General features: G+C 36.6%; 1 protein-coding gene across 9 annotated transcripts in view; it reads left to right on the top strand.

The window, feature by feature from the left end:
* Window positions 1-17,439, top strand: part of PDE1C (phosphodiesterase 1C) — a 572,342-nt gene that overhangs the window by 493,171 nt on the left and 61,732 nt on the right. For all 9 annotated transcript variants that reach the window (XR_012512203.1, XR_012512204.1, XM_074379661.1 and 6 more), the window contains 2 exons: window positions 2,566-2,796; window positions 8,692-8,769. Coding sequence is in view for 7 of the 9 variants with exons in the window: in XM_074379661.1 (XP_074235762.1) it covers window positions 2,566-2,796; window positions 8,692-8,769 (309 nt within the window). In the remaining 2 variants the exon portion in view is untranslated. The remainder of the gene's footprint in view (window positions 1-2,565; window positions 2,797-8,691; window positions 8,770-17,439) is intronic.

Here is a 17,439-nt window from a genome sequence, read left to right as displayed (position 1 = left end):
AGCCTCAGTCACTGAAGAAGGATGAGATAAAGCCTGGGTGAACATTCCAGGGGACTTTCTGTTGTCCCACATCATACTGAGAATGCCATCTGACCATATTCTTCTGCAAGAGCATTCTTTCACTCTGTAGTTGTACCTTTCTGTAAAGGCTGGAAGACATTTTATACATTACATGCACATAATTATGTTATTTGTAAAGAGATCTTTCCTTACCTTTTCAATGTAAATTATAAATACATCCTTTGGACAGTAGAATGTCATGAAATACTGAATGGCAAACATGTAAAATTTAAATCAGTGCTTCTCCACTCTGTATGTTTAAATCTGGAAAACACTCAAAATATCCTATTCTTGCCCCTCTATATCTAGAATCTTATTTAATTTGTTTGGAGATGAAGGTAGGGCATTGGCTCGGATGGATGAATGGATGAATGGATTGATGGATGGATGGATTAATGAATGAAAACATAATATATTAAGGAAGACAGGTAAGGAAATACAAAGTAGACTAAACCAGACATCATAGACTTCCACAAAATGTGTGTCATAAAGCCGTGTGAACATATGAACCTGGACCAGATTTGGGCTTTGAGCTCTTTAGCAGCTAAAACAAACGGAAACATGATAAATGCATAGTCACTCTGGTATTCATTAGATTAAAAACAAATAGATTACTTATGAGAGCTTTTATTCCAGGACCAAGGCCAACACAAAGGAAATAAATGAGATATCTGGTAAGGAAGTATGGGGAATTTTAAAACACATCTAGAGAAAAATGTCATAAGGCTTTTTCCAATGGAAGTTGATGGCACAGGCTGGAAGGTCTTTGGAGTGAACTAAGTGCTACATGGAATAAGCCTCTAGAATCTTGGGAGGATTGGGCTCTGCTAAGTAGCTTCTGTGCAGGTTATTCTTTTTTTTTTTTTTTGAGACGGAGTTTCGCTCTTGTTACCCAGGCTGGAGTGCAATGGCGCGATCTCGGCTCACCACAACCTCCGCCTCCTGGGCTCAGGCAATTCTCCTGCCTCAGCCTCCTAAGTAGCTGGGATTACAGGCACGCGCCACCACGCCCAGCTAGTGTTTTTTTTTGTATTTTTAGTAGAGACGGGGTTTCACCATGTTGACCAGGATGGTCTCGATCTCTCGACCTCGTGATCCACCCGCCTCAGCCTCCCAAAGTGCTGGGATTACAGGCTTGAGCCACCGCGCCCGGCCTGTGCAGGTTATTCTTGACAATGCAATGTCCACCTCATTGCCTCCAAAGCCCTGCATAATCGGAACCCTGCTTGTCATGAACATCATCTGTCACTAAGCCCTTGTAAAATTTACTTTAACTATGCTCAGTGTTCTTTGAGCATACCAAGCTCATTTTTACCTCATGGCCTTTGCATTTTCTAGCTCTTCTGGTTGAAATACTATTTTTCCAGATTAATGCATGGCCAGCTCGTCATAATTTAGGACTTGGTTAAATGTCACTTTGTCAAGGAGGCCTTCTCCACCTCCTTGTCTAATGCAGTCCCCTCCCCTGTGCTGATTGTGTTCCATCGTATTACTCTGTTTTAGTTTTCTGCAAAGCACTTTTTACAATCTGCACGTATCTTAGTCATTTGTTTACTTAACTGTGATCCCTTCTCCATAAATCGACTAGCTTACTGCTGTATTCCTTGTATCTAAACAGTGCTTGACACTCTAGCTGCTCAACAAATATGAGTTGGATGAGTGAACCAGTCTTTTCATAAATACTTAACCTATGCAATTCTGCTGTGTTTTTGACTAAGCACAGAGCCAAGCCCTTGTGTAATCAGCTAGATTGGAAATAATGCTAGTATTATTTCATGAAAAGGGAGGACACAGACCAGGTACCTGGCCAAACTAAAGGTTCCCTGTCATCTTGTGGATAGTTTGAAGACTGTGTTTTTGTTTTGTTTTGTTTTTCATAGGGCTCAATTATCCTCTTCCTTCTTTTAAACTCGTAAACAGTGTCCTCAGTGTATTTGTCTTCAACTGCTCTAGTGTTGGATATTTTCCCTTTTTGTTTTGTAATCAATTGTTTGTGTTTAAACTCTAGGTCTTAAGCAAACCCATATGAAGCTGCAGTTTTTACTGAGGTGGTGGGAAAGTTTTGTGATGTCTCTGAGACTTAAATTCCACATTTGTCAAATTGAGCCACAGTAATAGTAGCTGCTGTAAGGTTGTTTTGAGGATGAAAATAAGTACCCCCCCCAAAAAAGACACAGCATAACACTTGGAATAGAGAACACATTCAATAGAAGCTATTAATAATGATGATATTTATAATGCCATTACAACATTGGTTTATTAATTATTATCCTTATTATTATTTTCTCCCTGCCCCATCCTCTAACTCATTATTTTCAGAATGACATCATCATGAACCTATTTTATTGGTTTCCTAAATACATGACAATCTGATGAATTAAGCAGAAATGTACCCAAACACTCAGTAAACACCTTAGATCCTCTTTGTGCATTAAAACAGGTCATTCTAACGGCAAGCCCTCTTTTTCTCTTTTTGGTGCCTTTCCCAACTTGCCATGGATACAGAGGAGAAGGCCAAGAAGGAAGCAGAAGAAAAGGCTCGCCTGGCTGCAGAGGAGCAGCAAAAGGAAATGGAAGCCAAAAACCAGGCTGAAGAAGGCGCATCTGGGAAAGCTGAGAAAAAGATGTCTGGAGAAGCTAAGAATCAAGTCAGTGGAACGCGGGCAAACAAAAGTGACAACCCTCATGGGAAAAATTCCAAAGCTGAGAAATCATCAGGAGAACAGCAACAGAGTGGTGAGTAGAATTGCGCTTGGTGAAGGGCTGTTTTTGAGGAGTTAATGGCATGATAAATGGAAACTGGCAAACAACCCCAATGATGGGGACAGCTCACAGGGCGAGGCTTTTCTGCTTATCCAGTTCCTGCTGATTCCCTAAAAACATATGATGAAATACTATTCAGCCATAAAAAGGAATGAAATAATGGCATTTGCAACAATCTGGATAGAATTGGAGACCATTATTCTAAGTGAAGTAACTCAGGAATGGAAAACCAAACATTGTATGTTCTCACACATAAGTGTAAGCTATGAGGATGAGAAGGCATAAGAATGATATAATATACTTTGGGGACTTGTGGGGAAAGGTGGGAGAAGGATGAGCAATAAAACACTACAAACTGGATTCAGTGTATACTGCTCAGGTGATGGGTATGCCAAAATCTCACAAATCACCACTAAAGAACTTACTTATGTGACTAAACAACACCTGTTCCCCAAAAATCTATGGAAATAAAAACCTAAAACAATAAAAACATATGTTCATGCAAAAATTTTTAAAGAATTTATGATGTACCTGTTAATATTTTAACTGATAGTGCAGGCCCCTCCTTGCTACCCTGACTGAGGTCTGAACCAACTGAGAGATGGGTAACAAAATAATCAGGAAGTCAATGATCAAGACATCAGCTCCATTGCAACTGGAGCTGACTTGGGAAACACCAAGTTGATCTGCTGAGCACATGGGCTTCTTTCCATGTTTGCTCTGAAATGAGTTTACCCAGCCAGATACTGTAGAGCCAGGTACAGGACTCATACCTCACCCCAATACCCTGGCAGGCAGCTTCTAAAGTGACAGAAAATGTGTGTGTCTCATAGAAAACATATCTCAAAACAGGCTGGGATGTGGGTGGCTGGGCCAGGCTGTGCATGGTCAACCCTACCTCCTAGATAAATAATGACTCCTCTCAAAAGAGGAACATGTAAGGAGTGGTGAGAGAGGCAAAGTGTGTTTCTTTCCCCTGCTTTTTCTTTTAACAGAGTGGGCTAGAAATGTCTTTCCCTTTGTAAAAGCGGCAATAACAATAACACTACCATTTTATTCAATGCTTAACATGTGTCAGACATTATACTTGAGATTCTACCTACATTACATCATGTAAAAATTCTAACAGCTCTGTGAGGTAGAAACACCCATTCCCATGTTGTGGGTGGAAAAGTTGAGACTCAGAGAGATGAAATCACTTGTGTAAAGTCAAGCAACCATTAGGTAGAGATCTCAGGTTAAACTCTGGTCTGCGTGAGTCCCAGTGCTCTGTTCTGTAATCATAATTTCCCTGTGGTTTGGTGCCTTCAGGGAGAGGGGCAATCAGAGAAATATGCAAACGTAACTGCTGTTTATAAGAAGTTTATAATATACTTATTCTAGGGGTTGGTGTGCTTTTTCTAAAAGGGACAAGATAGTAAACATTTTAGGCTTTGCAGGACATAAGATCTCTATTGCAACTACTCAACGTTCCCATTTTAAAGCAGCCACAGATAATATGCCAACAAATGAGTGAGTCTGTTTTCCAATAAAACTTTACAGAAATTAAAATTTGAATTCTATGTAATATCATATGTCATTAAATGTCTTCTTTTAACCATTTAAAAATGTAAAAGCCATTCTTAGTTTGTAGCTCATAAAAAACCAGGCAGTAGGTCCAGGTTTGACCCATGGGCCACAGTTTGCCAACCCCAGGTCTGGTCAGTGGGAGCGACCAATGAACACAAATCAGCCAAGGACATTGTACCTGAGATTGTCGCCAAGAAGGATATGAATTCTACCAGAGGAAACAAAGACCCAGAGAGGGCAATAATAATTCAATTTTGAAGTTGGCTAGGGGAAAGCCTGAAAGAAACGAAACAGGAGCCTGAGTCTTCAACGAGGCTGGCTGGATTTCACAACTGTGCTTATTTCCTGAAATAAGCAACAGTCTACCATTTCCCTTAAAAAGTAAGCAGTAGATGAGAGGTGGGAAAAGAAATCAATTTAGAGCAATAATAAGAAAGGCTAATGGTGGTTCAGGACTGTATTACAGCAGCCTAATTAAAATGATTTATAGCTGCACAGAAAGTCTCTTTTGCTTCCCCCTGTTTATTGAGTAACAGCTCACATCAGCCATTACTCTAGATACAACCCATGGGAAATTACCTAATGGGTTTTACTCAGGGAACATCATCAAACAAGCATGTGTCACTGTCCTGGCACCCTTCTTTGTGGGGTGCCCAGGATATCTTCCAAGTTAGAGCTGAAGGATGTTGGTGAGGGAGGGTTGCTCAAAGTTTGGGCACCCATTGGCAGTGACATAATCCTCTGATCTTTGCTCTGTGTCAAGGTTACTTCCTCCCACAACCTCCCCAGCCCTGGCTGAGAAGAGGGGCCACCATGGGCTGCTGCTGGCTAGCAACCAGCCAAGGAAACCATCTCTGCAACTTCTAGAAGACATCCTGGTGTTGCTGCAGCTGTTGTTCAGAGCAACCCAGCAGGCTTAACAAGCATGATTTAGGAGTGTGGAGATTCAATGAGGGAAGAAGGAACTAGAAGGAACTAGTTTGACTACAGGGCTCAAGATCCTTGAGTTTATCTCTGGCATCCTTAAGATAGAGAAAAGCCAGTATTTGGAGTGTTTCATGGGACTTATGAAGAATTTTTCTTTTGGTGGTGGAGAAGGTGATGACCATATCTTCCACTTAAAATCCTCCTGTTTGGACCCTGGCCAGAGTAGACTCCTCTGCCTCTCAATTCTTCCAGCCAGTCTGTTTTTTTGTTTGTTTGTTTGTTTGGTTGGTTGGTTGGTTTTTTTGTTTGTTTGTTTTGTTTTGTTTTGTTTTGGTAGTTGTTGTTTGTTTGTTTGTTTTTGAAATGGAGCCTCACTCTTCTCACCCATGCTGGAGTGCAGTGGTGCCATCTCGGCTCACTGCAACCTCCACCTCTTGGGTTCAAGTGATTTTCCTCACTCAGCCTCTTGAGTAGCTGAGATTACAAGCACCTGCCACCATGTCTGGCTAATTTTTGTATTTTTAGTAGAAACAGCGTTTTGCCATTTTGGCCAGGTTGGTCTCGAACTCCTGACTTCAGGTGATCCACCCACCTCAGCCTCCCAAAGTGCTGGGATTACAGGTGTGAGCCATGGCACCCTGCTGTCAGTCTGTATTAGTCCATTTTCACACTGCTGATAAAGACATACCCAAGACTGGGTTATTTATAAAGAAAAAGAGGTTAAATGGACTCACAGTTTCACTTGGCTGGGGAGTCTTCACAATCATGGTGGAAGGTGAAAGGCACTTCTTACTTGATGGTGGCAAGAGAGAATGAGAACCAAGCAAAAGAAGTTTCCCCTTATAAAACCATCAGATCTCATGAGACTTAATTACTACCATAAGAACAGTGTGGGGGAAACTGCTCCCAGGATTCAGTTATCTCCCACTGGGTCTCTCCCACAACACACGGGAGTTATGGGAGGTACAATTAAAGATGAGATTTTGTTGGAGACATCACTAAACCATATCACAGTCCATATCAGTTCAGAATGAGAGGGAACCTGGAGAGTTTATTGACTTATAGATTGATGTACCATTTGTCAAATTCCATTAAAAATACGTATTTTGTAAAATATATCACAGCCCAAAATAGTCCTGAATCATCCTTAGATAATCATATTTTTTTATAAATTCATAGGCCAAAGGCATTTAGAAATGGAAACAGTAAACAGAAGTCTGAAATCTAAGACTTGAGCTCCATAGAGAAGTTGCAAATACTGTAGTTGAGAGCTTAGCAGTTTTGCTGCAAGAGGGAAATCCAGGTGCAAAGTTGGGACAAATGTGAGTGCAGGGTTGGGGTATGAAACATGAGAGTGGGTAGTTCATGCCCCTTGACATAGATGGAATGGCTTGTGTTTGTCCAACTGGCTGCAGGAATGTTGACAAACTCAAACTAGAAAAACATCCTCAGTCATTCGGTGAGTGGGTTATTCATCAGATTTTACAAATTGGACATTTAGTGAATGAATCTTTGATGAAGTTGCCTTCTTTCAGTAATAGCACCTTTATAAGGGGGCTATTATAAGATTTAATAAAATGATGTACATTCTACTCTTTCTAAAACCTGAAAGTTCAAATTATATTACCTTTCACACTTTGAACTATAAGACTGAGAAACCTGCCCTGGCCTTTTACATAAACGTCATTGTTTCAGCTATCACACAGGCTCATAATTAGTTATTTCCTTATACACAGACATGATATTAAGCTAAAAATGAAAGTTTCCATGGAGCAGTTTTTGGTAGAATCCCAGACTCTCTAAATCATACCTCCCTGGAGACATCATATTTGATGCTAAACTCTTCTTTGAATAGTTTGGTTAGAATACCTTTGAAGAACAAATGCTGGGTAACCAGGTGGAAGGGTAAGAAGAAATTGGAACATAACTCTTTGCACATCTATTATAGAGGAAGCATCATGTAAAGGAAGCTGAAAGCTAAAGAGGTTAGCTTTCAGCCCTAAGCCATTATGACATGTTGTCTTTGCTTGCATGCATCAAAACAGTTCTCAAAAAGCGTTTAGCATACAGCCTGGCACAAATGAAGTAAAAAGGAGTAAACCCTGCCCCTCATACACATACCTTAGAGGCCCAGCGGACTCCAATTATTATAAGGATTTTTTGGCTTCAGTAAGTACCAGTATTTGAGTGAGAACATATTCTCGGTTTTATGCAGGCTAAAAAGAAAGCTTCCATTGGTAAGATTGGTAAGAAAATATTCAACACTTGAAAATAAGGGTGGGGGAAGAGGTCCCTGAACTTTCCATGTCATACTGGAATATTGTTGAACACACATGCTCTAGGATTATTAAATTATTTTAGATAGGGTGCAGCACTATTTTACTACAAAGAACCAGGTAGAAAATATTTCTGGCTTTGCCTGTCTCTTTGCAACTGTTGAATTCAACTGTTGCAGCATGAGAGCGGCCATGGACAATATGTAAATGAATAAGTGTAGCCTGTTTCAGGAAAATTTTATTTGCCATAATTGGTGGCAGGCCTTGATTGATCCAGGGGCCTTAATTTGCTAACTTCTACCCTTGAAGAACATGACTATGTTTAACTTTATTTACTATTTGATTCACGCCTAGGTCCTGTGAAGTTATATGCTAATTTATAGATTTTTGACTGAGAGAGAAGATAACCACAAAGGTTATGGTTTTATTGCCCTGTAGGATATAACCAGTTTTGTCATTAACCTAGCAAACATGTTTCAGAAATATCTGTAAATAGCCAGCTCCAGTACTTTCGAACCTTCTTACTATTCTCTTGTAAGTGGGTTAAATACATATTTGACACATGTTCTTTCTAAGGGTAATATTTTACAACTTTTACAAATTACGTTTTGACAAGCTCATTTATTAAAATACCATTTATAGCTCTGTTTTAGCATAATAGCAACTGTATTGAGTGATATGCCTTCTAATTTATCCAATATGCCTGTAAGGTAGGTATTAATATATCCGTTTTGCAGACGAGAAAACTGAAACACAGAGACGTTAAATAGCTATTAATTGGTAGAACTTACAGTTAGCTCCAGTTTCTCCTCACTCTACAGCCTAACAGTGAATCTTAACTGCTTCTCTTAGAAGATAAACGCATGACTTAACTACAACTCTGTTTAACAAGAACTTTCAGCCTCAATTTCTGTATCACAATCCAATTTCCAGGACCTAACATGTGATTACAAAAGATATTTACACTCAGACACATAGACCCTCATGACTATGAAATTATGCTGCACTTTTTTTTTAAACTTGACAGGTTTGAAGATGTTTACAACACCCCCCTCAGCTGTATACATATACTGTTTGTCATGTTTATTACTTTCAGGTGACTTGAAAGATGGTAAAAATCAGACAGACAAGAAGGATCACTCTAACAGCGGAAATGATTCAAAGAAAACAGATGGTAAGAATATTATTCTCATTACATTTTTCCATAAAATGTGCAATTTAATGCAAGTTTGTTAGAATCATACCCAAAATTTAACTAGTGGTTGTGAATACACTCTTATATCCTGGAAAAAAAAAACTTTCACTATATTTAAAGGGTACTATTATTCTTTTATTAATATTATAAATTATTGTTGTATCTCTTCTCCTTCACCATACTTTCTCCATCACAAATGTTTTCTATACTCTTTCTTTTTCTACTTGTCATTTTTCATCTTAAAATCTTCATAAAAAGTTGATTTTGGCCTTGCTGGTCAGACAGCCAGAATGGAGTATCGTATACTGCCAATGTATTTATAAGTCTTTGAATGGGTCTATCATGCAGCATAAATAAGAAATGTTCCATGTTTTATGTCTTCATGTTTTTTTTTTTAACTTTGAACTGGTTCTTATTTTTGCTTAAAACAAAAACAAAAGCAGGAATCTGTATAGTACTATTGTTGGGAGGCAGCATATATGATTGTAGAATACAGTTTTGCCAGCAAGAACAAATCCTAAAGGCAATGACAGTGCAAAACGCAAGAATAAACAACATTCCACTTTCTAAAACCTGAAAGTTCAAATTATATTACCTTTCACACTTTAAACTATAAGATTCAGAAACCTGCCCTGGCCTTTTACGTAAACGTCATTGTTTCAGCTATCACACAGACTCGTGACTGGTTATTTCCTCATACACAGACATGATATTACGCTAAAATGGAAAGTTTCCATGGAGTGATTTTTGATTGAATCCCAGACTCTCTAAATCATACCTCCTGGAGACATCATATTTGATGCTAAATTCTTTGGATAGTTTGATTAGAATACCTTTGAAGAACAAATGCTGGGTAACCAGGTGGAAGAGTAAGAAGAAATTGGAAAGTAAGTCTTTGCACATCTATTATAAAGGAAGCAGCCGCCTTAACTTTCAGCCCTAAGCCATTATGACATGATGTCTTTGCTTACATGCGTGAAAACAGTTCTTAAACTTTTTCCAAAAAGACAATGCAAATAATTAACTCAGGTGCCTTACCACATAACACCCTGGGGAACACATACCTGCAATTTTTTTAACCAGCGTGCCTATGCAAATGGAAATCACTTACCTAATGAGTGTATCCTTCTTGAATAATTGTGACTAAGAAGTAAATAACACAGAATAAAGTAGAATTCAAAATGGCAGTCTCTGAGCCAGACTTTATTATAGGTAAGGTTTGTTTAAATACCAGAGGCTCTTTGCCAGCCATCAATACCAAGTTAAGGCCACCAAAGCCAGAAAATGTGCAGTGAAGTAATGATGTCAACTTCAAACCCAGAACCCAGACAATTTCTCCATCCTGTATCCAACTATTGGTCCACAGCTTCCTGTTAAATTTCTATAGCATGAAAGCCCAAAATCAAGTCCAAAATTTTTCATACGAGATTTTGAATCTTGTTGCATTTATATATTATGGTACAAACATCTGCTCTAATGATGTCATGTGGGCGTTGTGGATTACATTTTATCACCTTCATACAGCCGCCTTTATCTGTGCCCTTTTTAACAGAATCATTCCCAAAGTATTGAAAAGAATTAAACAGGTTTTTTGGGGGGAAAGTGATAAAATAGATTTTATGTTCTATTTTGCAAATAAGTTAAGTTTGATTGTTTAATGAGCAGGATTCTTGATCTCATGAGGCAGTAAGCAGACTGCAATAAATTAAAGAGACATTTTTTAATGTCTGTCTCTGTTTCCCTCCATAGCCTGTTCTTCTACTGCCTCAAGTAGGTCCTGGTGTGTCTGTGTACTTGCAAGTTTGCACACAAACATAATCATGAACAACTTTACATTTTGCATTTATTGATGAACTAATATAATATCATCACTGCTTTGGTATCAACAGAGCTGAGAGCATTGAGCTTCAGTGACTTGCACTATTTTAGTCCAAAACCTTTAACAGGACTAAAACAAATTCTTGGTGGCAGGAAGTGGGAAACCATTTATGAGTCCCACCTACCCTTTCCTTTTTTGTCATTAAAGCTCTCTACTTCAGAAAAATTTGAAAAGGGAATATGTAGATCAGTAGATATATTGATTGCTTTTAAAACTATATAGAAACAACTAGATAAATTTTGAACATTTCTTTTTGGATCCTATTATGTCTGATAATGAAGGGGAGTCAATTTAATAATTTGTAATGCCACTACCCCCAGACCAATCCCTGGAAACCACTGGTAACTAGTTCTCTTTAATATTTGAGAGGGAGTATCTGGGTACAATTCATGCCCAGTGTGAACATTCAGAGATAAACCCAGTGGAAACTGGATCACAGTTGGTTATTCCGAAACTCTCATGAACCAGGGCATGCACAGGGGGAAGTAGTGTGTGCTGAAAGGGTAAATTACATCCTGGCCTAATGAACACATTGCAGCTGTACATTATTTCTGTAAGCCTACTGAAGTACTGTTTAGTACCTTGCAGCAGTAATTTTCTGGCAGACTTCAGAGAATGGATGTCCTTTGAAAGTACCTTACTTATCCCTAGGGAGAAATATATTGACATAAAAAGGTCTAGGTCACTGAGCCAAGATTCTAATCATGCTTAAGCTTTTCCATTGACGTTGGAAGACTTGTAGGGTGCCATACAAAAATGCATTCAGTTCCGTGCATTTTTAGCCATGTTTATAATAGCATAGCGTCATGGACTTGCCATAATTTTTTATAGTTACCCAGAAATACATACTTGCCCTTAACTCTACTTGACTGCATTAACAGAGAAATAAGAGAGCTATCTTTTGTGCCTCTCAAACAACTGATTATGATTAGGCCCTGTGTGATCATTAGCCAAGTCTTATGGAGGAAATTCAGCAGGAGTTTCTCTTTTATTGAATATTCTGGGAACTGGAATGTTTATCAATGGTCTGATGAAACTGAAACATGAGTTGTGAAGAGTGGAAAGGGTAGGCAAAAGACAGTCTATGAATGTCTGCTTTTGCAAAGAGAAGTAACGAGAATTGGATTTACCACCCCCCCGCCCCGCCACCTGAAACAGCCCAAAATCCCAGACAACATATGTGAAAGAGTACTTTTTAAGATACCAGACAGACATCAGGAAATGGAGAACAGTGATCGTTGCGAGACATGGAATAAATGAAGTGAGCCCTACAATTGCCTCAGCTTACTGCCTTGAAAGGATTTCCAGGCAGCATAGAGAGGAGTGACATAGGCACATCTCAGTGACTTTCTGAGTTAAGAAGTTGGATAAAAATCTAGGAATACCAAGATGGCTGTAGTTAATGGAATAAAACAGTGGAAAGAAGAGGGTTACAGAGAGACAAACTCCAGAGATCTGAAGAGTATAGGAGTACAGGAGTATTTTCTTATTAGCAGTTTCACTCTCTGTTGTTTCAATTACCCATAGCCAACTGTGGTCTGAAAATATTAAGTGGATAATTCCAGAAATAAACTATAAGTTTTAAGTTGCACACCATTCTGAGAATGTGATGAAATCTCATGCCATTCTGCTTGTATTCGTTCGTTCTCATGCTGCTAATAAAGACATAGCTAAAACTGGGTAATTTATAAAGGAAAGAGAAGTTTAATGGACTCACAGTTCCACATGGTTGAAGAGGCCTCACATTCATGGTGGAGGCCAAAGAAGGGGCAAAGGAACGTCTTACATGGCAGCAGATAAGAGAGTGTGTGCAGGGGAACTGCCCTTTATAAAATCATCAGATCTCATGAGATTTATTTACTATCATGAGAAAATCTCACCCCCATAATTCAATTATCTCCCACTGGGTCCCTCCCATGACATGTGGGGGTTATGGGAGTTATGATTCGATATGAGATTTGGGTGGGGACACAGCCAAACCATATCACGGCTCTATCCCACCTAGAACGGGAATCATCTCTTTGTCCAGCATTATCCACACTGTACTGGCTGTACTTGCACCTGCCTGTTACTTAATAGCTGTCTCATTTAACAGATTGACTATTGAAGTATCACAGTGCTTGCAATTAAGTAACCTTTATGTTACTTAGCAATGGCTCCAAAGTGTAAGTATGGAGACGTTGGCAATTTAGATATGCCAACGAGCTGTCACAAAGTATTTCTTTTAAGTAAAAAGATTAAAGTTCTTGACTAAATAAGGAAAGAAAAAAAAATTATGCTGAGGCTGCTAAAGATTTATGCTAAGAATGAAATCTTCTATCAATGAAATTGTAAAGAAGAAAAAAGAAATATGTGTGTAATACATATAGAGCTCAGTACTGTCTGAGGTTTCAGGTATCTACTGGGAGTCTTAGAAAATATCCTGTAGGTAAAGGGAAACTACTACACCGAGCAACCCATGCAATGAGGAAACTACTTGAGGCCAGAACAGAACCATCCCAGAGGATTAGAGGGAATAGTCCTGATATTCACACAAGACCAGGAAAAGTGCCTGCTGCCACTAGCCAGCGTTAAATATCTCATTATTTAAAGAAAATTAGGTAAAAGACTCATATTTATCTTACTTTAGTCAGGGGGAATAATTGGCTGTAGCCTATATGCTACTCTGGTTCTATCTAACAATCTTAAAAGCAAGACATAAAGGGGATCAAAGTGTTTCCAAGTAATTTAACTACATCCCAGAATAAAGCTCAAGGATATACATAGGAGTACAAAAATATCCAGCACCCAACAAGGTAAAATTCACAATGTTTGGTATCCAATAAAAAATTACCAGGCATGCAAAGCAGCAAGAAAACACTACCCACAATAAAGAAAAAGCCCAACCAATTGAAACCAACCCAGAACTGAAACAGATGTTAGAATTAGCAGACAAACACATAAAAGCAGTTCTTATAAATGTAGCCCATATGTTCAGAAGTTAAGTAGAGACATGGAAGATTTATTTTAAAAAGTCTAAAATCAAACTTCTAAATATGAAAACTGCAATATCTGATATGAAAAATGCAATCAATGGTATTAACAAAATAACATTAGATGAGATGAATGGTAAATACGCTGAATGGAATTAGATTTTGGAGTGGAAAACAGTAGCAAAATGATAGCAATAGAAACTACCCAAAAAGAAACAGAAAAAAAAGTATAAAAACAGAATTGTAGGATACCTTCAAGTAGCTTGATAAATGTGTACTTGGAATCCCCAGGTAGAGGAGAGAGAGAGCCAGAAGGAAAAATATTTGAAAAACCACTGTCTGTAATTTTGCCAGATGATGAAAACTGTAAATCTGCAGATTCAAGAAGCTCAATACATCTCAAGCACAGGGAATATAAGGAAAATTAAACAAAAGCATACTATAATCTGATTGTTCAAAGCCAGTGATGAAGAGACAAATTTAAAAACTGCCAGAGAAAAATTACACATATGTACAGATAAACAAACATAAAGATGATAGTAGATTTCTTGGGAAGAATGATGCAAATGAGAAGACAGCAGAGCTAAATTTTTTAATTAACGAAAGGAAAAAAATTCAACAAAGAATTCTGTGCCTAGCAAAAATATTTTTCAGAAACCAAAATGTAATTAAGATGTTTTCATCAGATATACAAAAACTGAATGAATTCATCACCAGTAGACCTACCATGCAAGAAATTTTAAGGAAAGACAGAAGGATAATTATGCCATATGAAATATGGATCTTTACAAAAGAATGAAGAGCATTAAAAATGACAACTATATGGATAAATATATATGATTTTTCTTATTTATCTCATGACAATTGACCAGGTGAACAAAATAATATAAATGTACTTTTTAACTTATAACATATACAAAAATAAAATGTTATGACTACAGTAGCATGAAGTCTAGTAGGGGAGAAATGGGATACCTATTATAAGGTTCAGTATTACGCATGAGGTGTTATAAAATCATTTGAAGGTAGATAGAGATAAATTAAGAGCATATATATTATGAACTCTAAAGCAATCATGAAAATAACAAAGATACGTAGCTGATTCACCAACAACAGATAAAATGGAACCATAAAATAACCCAAAACAAGGTAAAACAATTGAGAGAACAAAGAACAGGTGAGACAAATAGAAAACAAATAGGAAGATCATAGACTTAAAACAAAGCAAATCCATTTTCACTTTAAATATAAATGGCTTAAATGCCTTAATTAAAAGGCAGAGATTATGAGATTATAATATTCAAATATATTATGTCTTTATATAAAAAATCATCAATATAAAATTTCTGACTTCACCAATATGAAATATATTAATGCAACAAAATTATACTTATACCATATAAACATACACAAATAAAAACAAAATCCAAAAAGGACACAAATAGCACAAAAGTAAAAGGTTGGAAATCAGTATACAGTCTTAACACTAATCAAAAGAAAGCTGTATTATTATCTGACAAAGTAGATATCAGAACAAAGACAGGAATAAAGAAGTTTCAGTAATAAAGAAGTTCATTTTATAATGATAATGTTGTCCATTTATGAAGAGAATATAATTATTCTTTATGCACCAAAATACTTGAAGCAAACTGCAAACATATTTTTAATTCACAGTTTATTTGGAGACATTAATATCTCTTTCTCAATAATTAAAAGACTCAGTAGATATGAAAATCAGCAAGAAAACAAAGACTCATGCAACACTATCAATCAACTTGACATGATTGGCATTCCTAGATCACCCAAACATAGAAGAACACACATCCTTTTCAAGTGCATACAGACTATTTAGAAAGATAGATTATATTCTGGGAGAATAAATTAGTTCTAATAAATACAAAAGGATTCAAGGCAAGCAAATATGTTCACAGACCACAATAGAATTAAAGAGAAAGAATGCTTATATTATGTTATTATTCTTTTAATATCTTTAGGATGTGTAATACTGTTATCACTCTCATTTTTGATATATGTAGTTTGTGTTTTCTCTGTTTTTTCTCCAATCAGTATGGCTACAGGTTAATACATTTTATTAATCCTCACCATTAATATTTTCTATTGTTTTTCTCTATTTTATTAATATCCACCTTTATTATTTCCCTTTTTCTGCTTGCTATTGTGTTTATTTTGTCTTATTCTTCTAGTTTATTCAGGTGAAAGTTACAGTTACTGATTTGAGATTTCTTTTCCTCTTTTAATATAGGAATTTAGTGGTATACATTTTCTTAAGTACTGCTTTAGCATCATGACCCAAACTTTGATATGCTGCATTTTCATTCACATTCAGCTCAATATACTTTCTGATTTCCACTTAGTATCTACATTGACCTAAGGGTTACTTAGAAGTGTAATGTTTAATTTCCAAATATTTGGGAATTTTCCAGAGACAGGTAACATGTAAATTCTTCCCATGTTGATCTATAGGTTCAATAAAATCTCAATTAAAATCATACAATGCTTCTTTTTGGTAGAAACTGACAAGCTGATTCTAAAATTCATGTGGAAATGCAAAGCATCCAGAATAGACAAAGTATTTTTAAAAAGGAAAAAGCTGGAGGACGCACAGAAGCTTTGATTACAAGACTTATTATAAAGCTACAGTAATTAAGGCAGTATGGTATTAACATCAACACAGACAAACTAGTCCAAAACTAGATCTACATGTGTATAGACAGTTTATTTTTGATAAAGGGCAAAGAAAATTCCAAGGGAAAATGATAGTCATCAACAAATGATGATGGAATGCTTGAATATCTGTATGCAAAATAATGAATTTCTAACTATACATAATATACAAGCATCTCAAAATTTACTATAAACATATATGAAAATGTAAAATTATCAATTTGTAGTTAAGAAAATATAAGAGAAACTCTTTTTGATCTTGGGTTAAGCAAAGATTTATTAGGCATGACCCCAAAAGTACAAATCATAAAAAACAAATTGATAAATTATGCTTTATCAAAATTAAAACTTCTTTTCTTCGAAAGCTTCTATTAGAATAAAAAGGCAATTCACAGTCTGGGAGGATATTTGCAAAATATCCTGTTAAATAACCAATAACCATTAAATACAAATACTCAATATTAAATAATAAGAAAACAAACAATCCAATTAAAAACATACAAAAAATTTGTATAAACATTTCACTAGAGAAGATATACAACTAGCAAATAAGCACATTAAAAGATCCTTGACATCATTAGGGATCTGAAAATTAAAAGCAAAATTTAAAACCATATTAAGATAAAATAAAGCTTGTATGAGGGGGTATGTATATTACATCCACATAATAATTTCTTAGCTCCACATTTCACTGTCGCTGTCAGGACACAGCTTTGTCAGTTTGTTCTCTCAGTGAGGAAATTGTATTTCTTACAGCCATTTTTTCTGAATATTTCTCAAGATACTCATGTTCTCCCCTTTAGTACCTCAGTACAGAAAAAAAATGGAGGAAGCAATGTAGCCAGCATTCTTATTAGTTTGCATAGAACAACTAACTGATCAAAAGGGTTGTTGTGTACATTATAGGAATTTGCCTTTAATTATATCTAAAGTATATAATTCTTCACAAGTCTGTTGTCTCATGATCTTGACTTGCTACATGGCTCACAGAGGTCACCTGAAGAAATATATGTGTTTTTCCTGTTTTTTTTTTTTTTTAATTTTTAAAAAATAGATGATTCCTAACAAGTTAGTTTGGAATGAGTACAAAAATAAATTTGGAGTGGATGACTC

Source organism: Saimiri boliviensis, chromosome 10 (genome assembly GCF_048565385.1).
Source record: "Saimiri boliviensis isolate mSaiBol1 chromosome 10, mSaiBol1.pri, whole genome shotgun sequence".
Classification (NCBI taxonomy): Eukaryota; Metazoa; Chordata; class Mammalia; order Primates; family Cebidae; genus Saimiri; species Saimiri boliviensis.
This window is presented reverse-complemented; position numbering and strand designations above follow the sequence as displayed.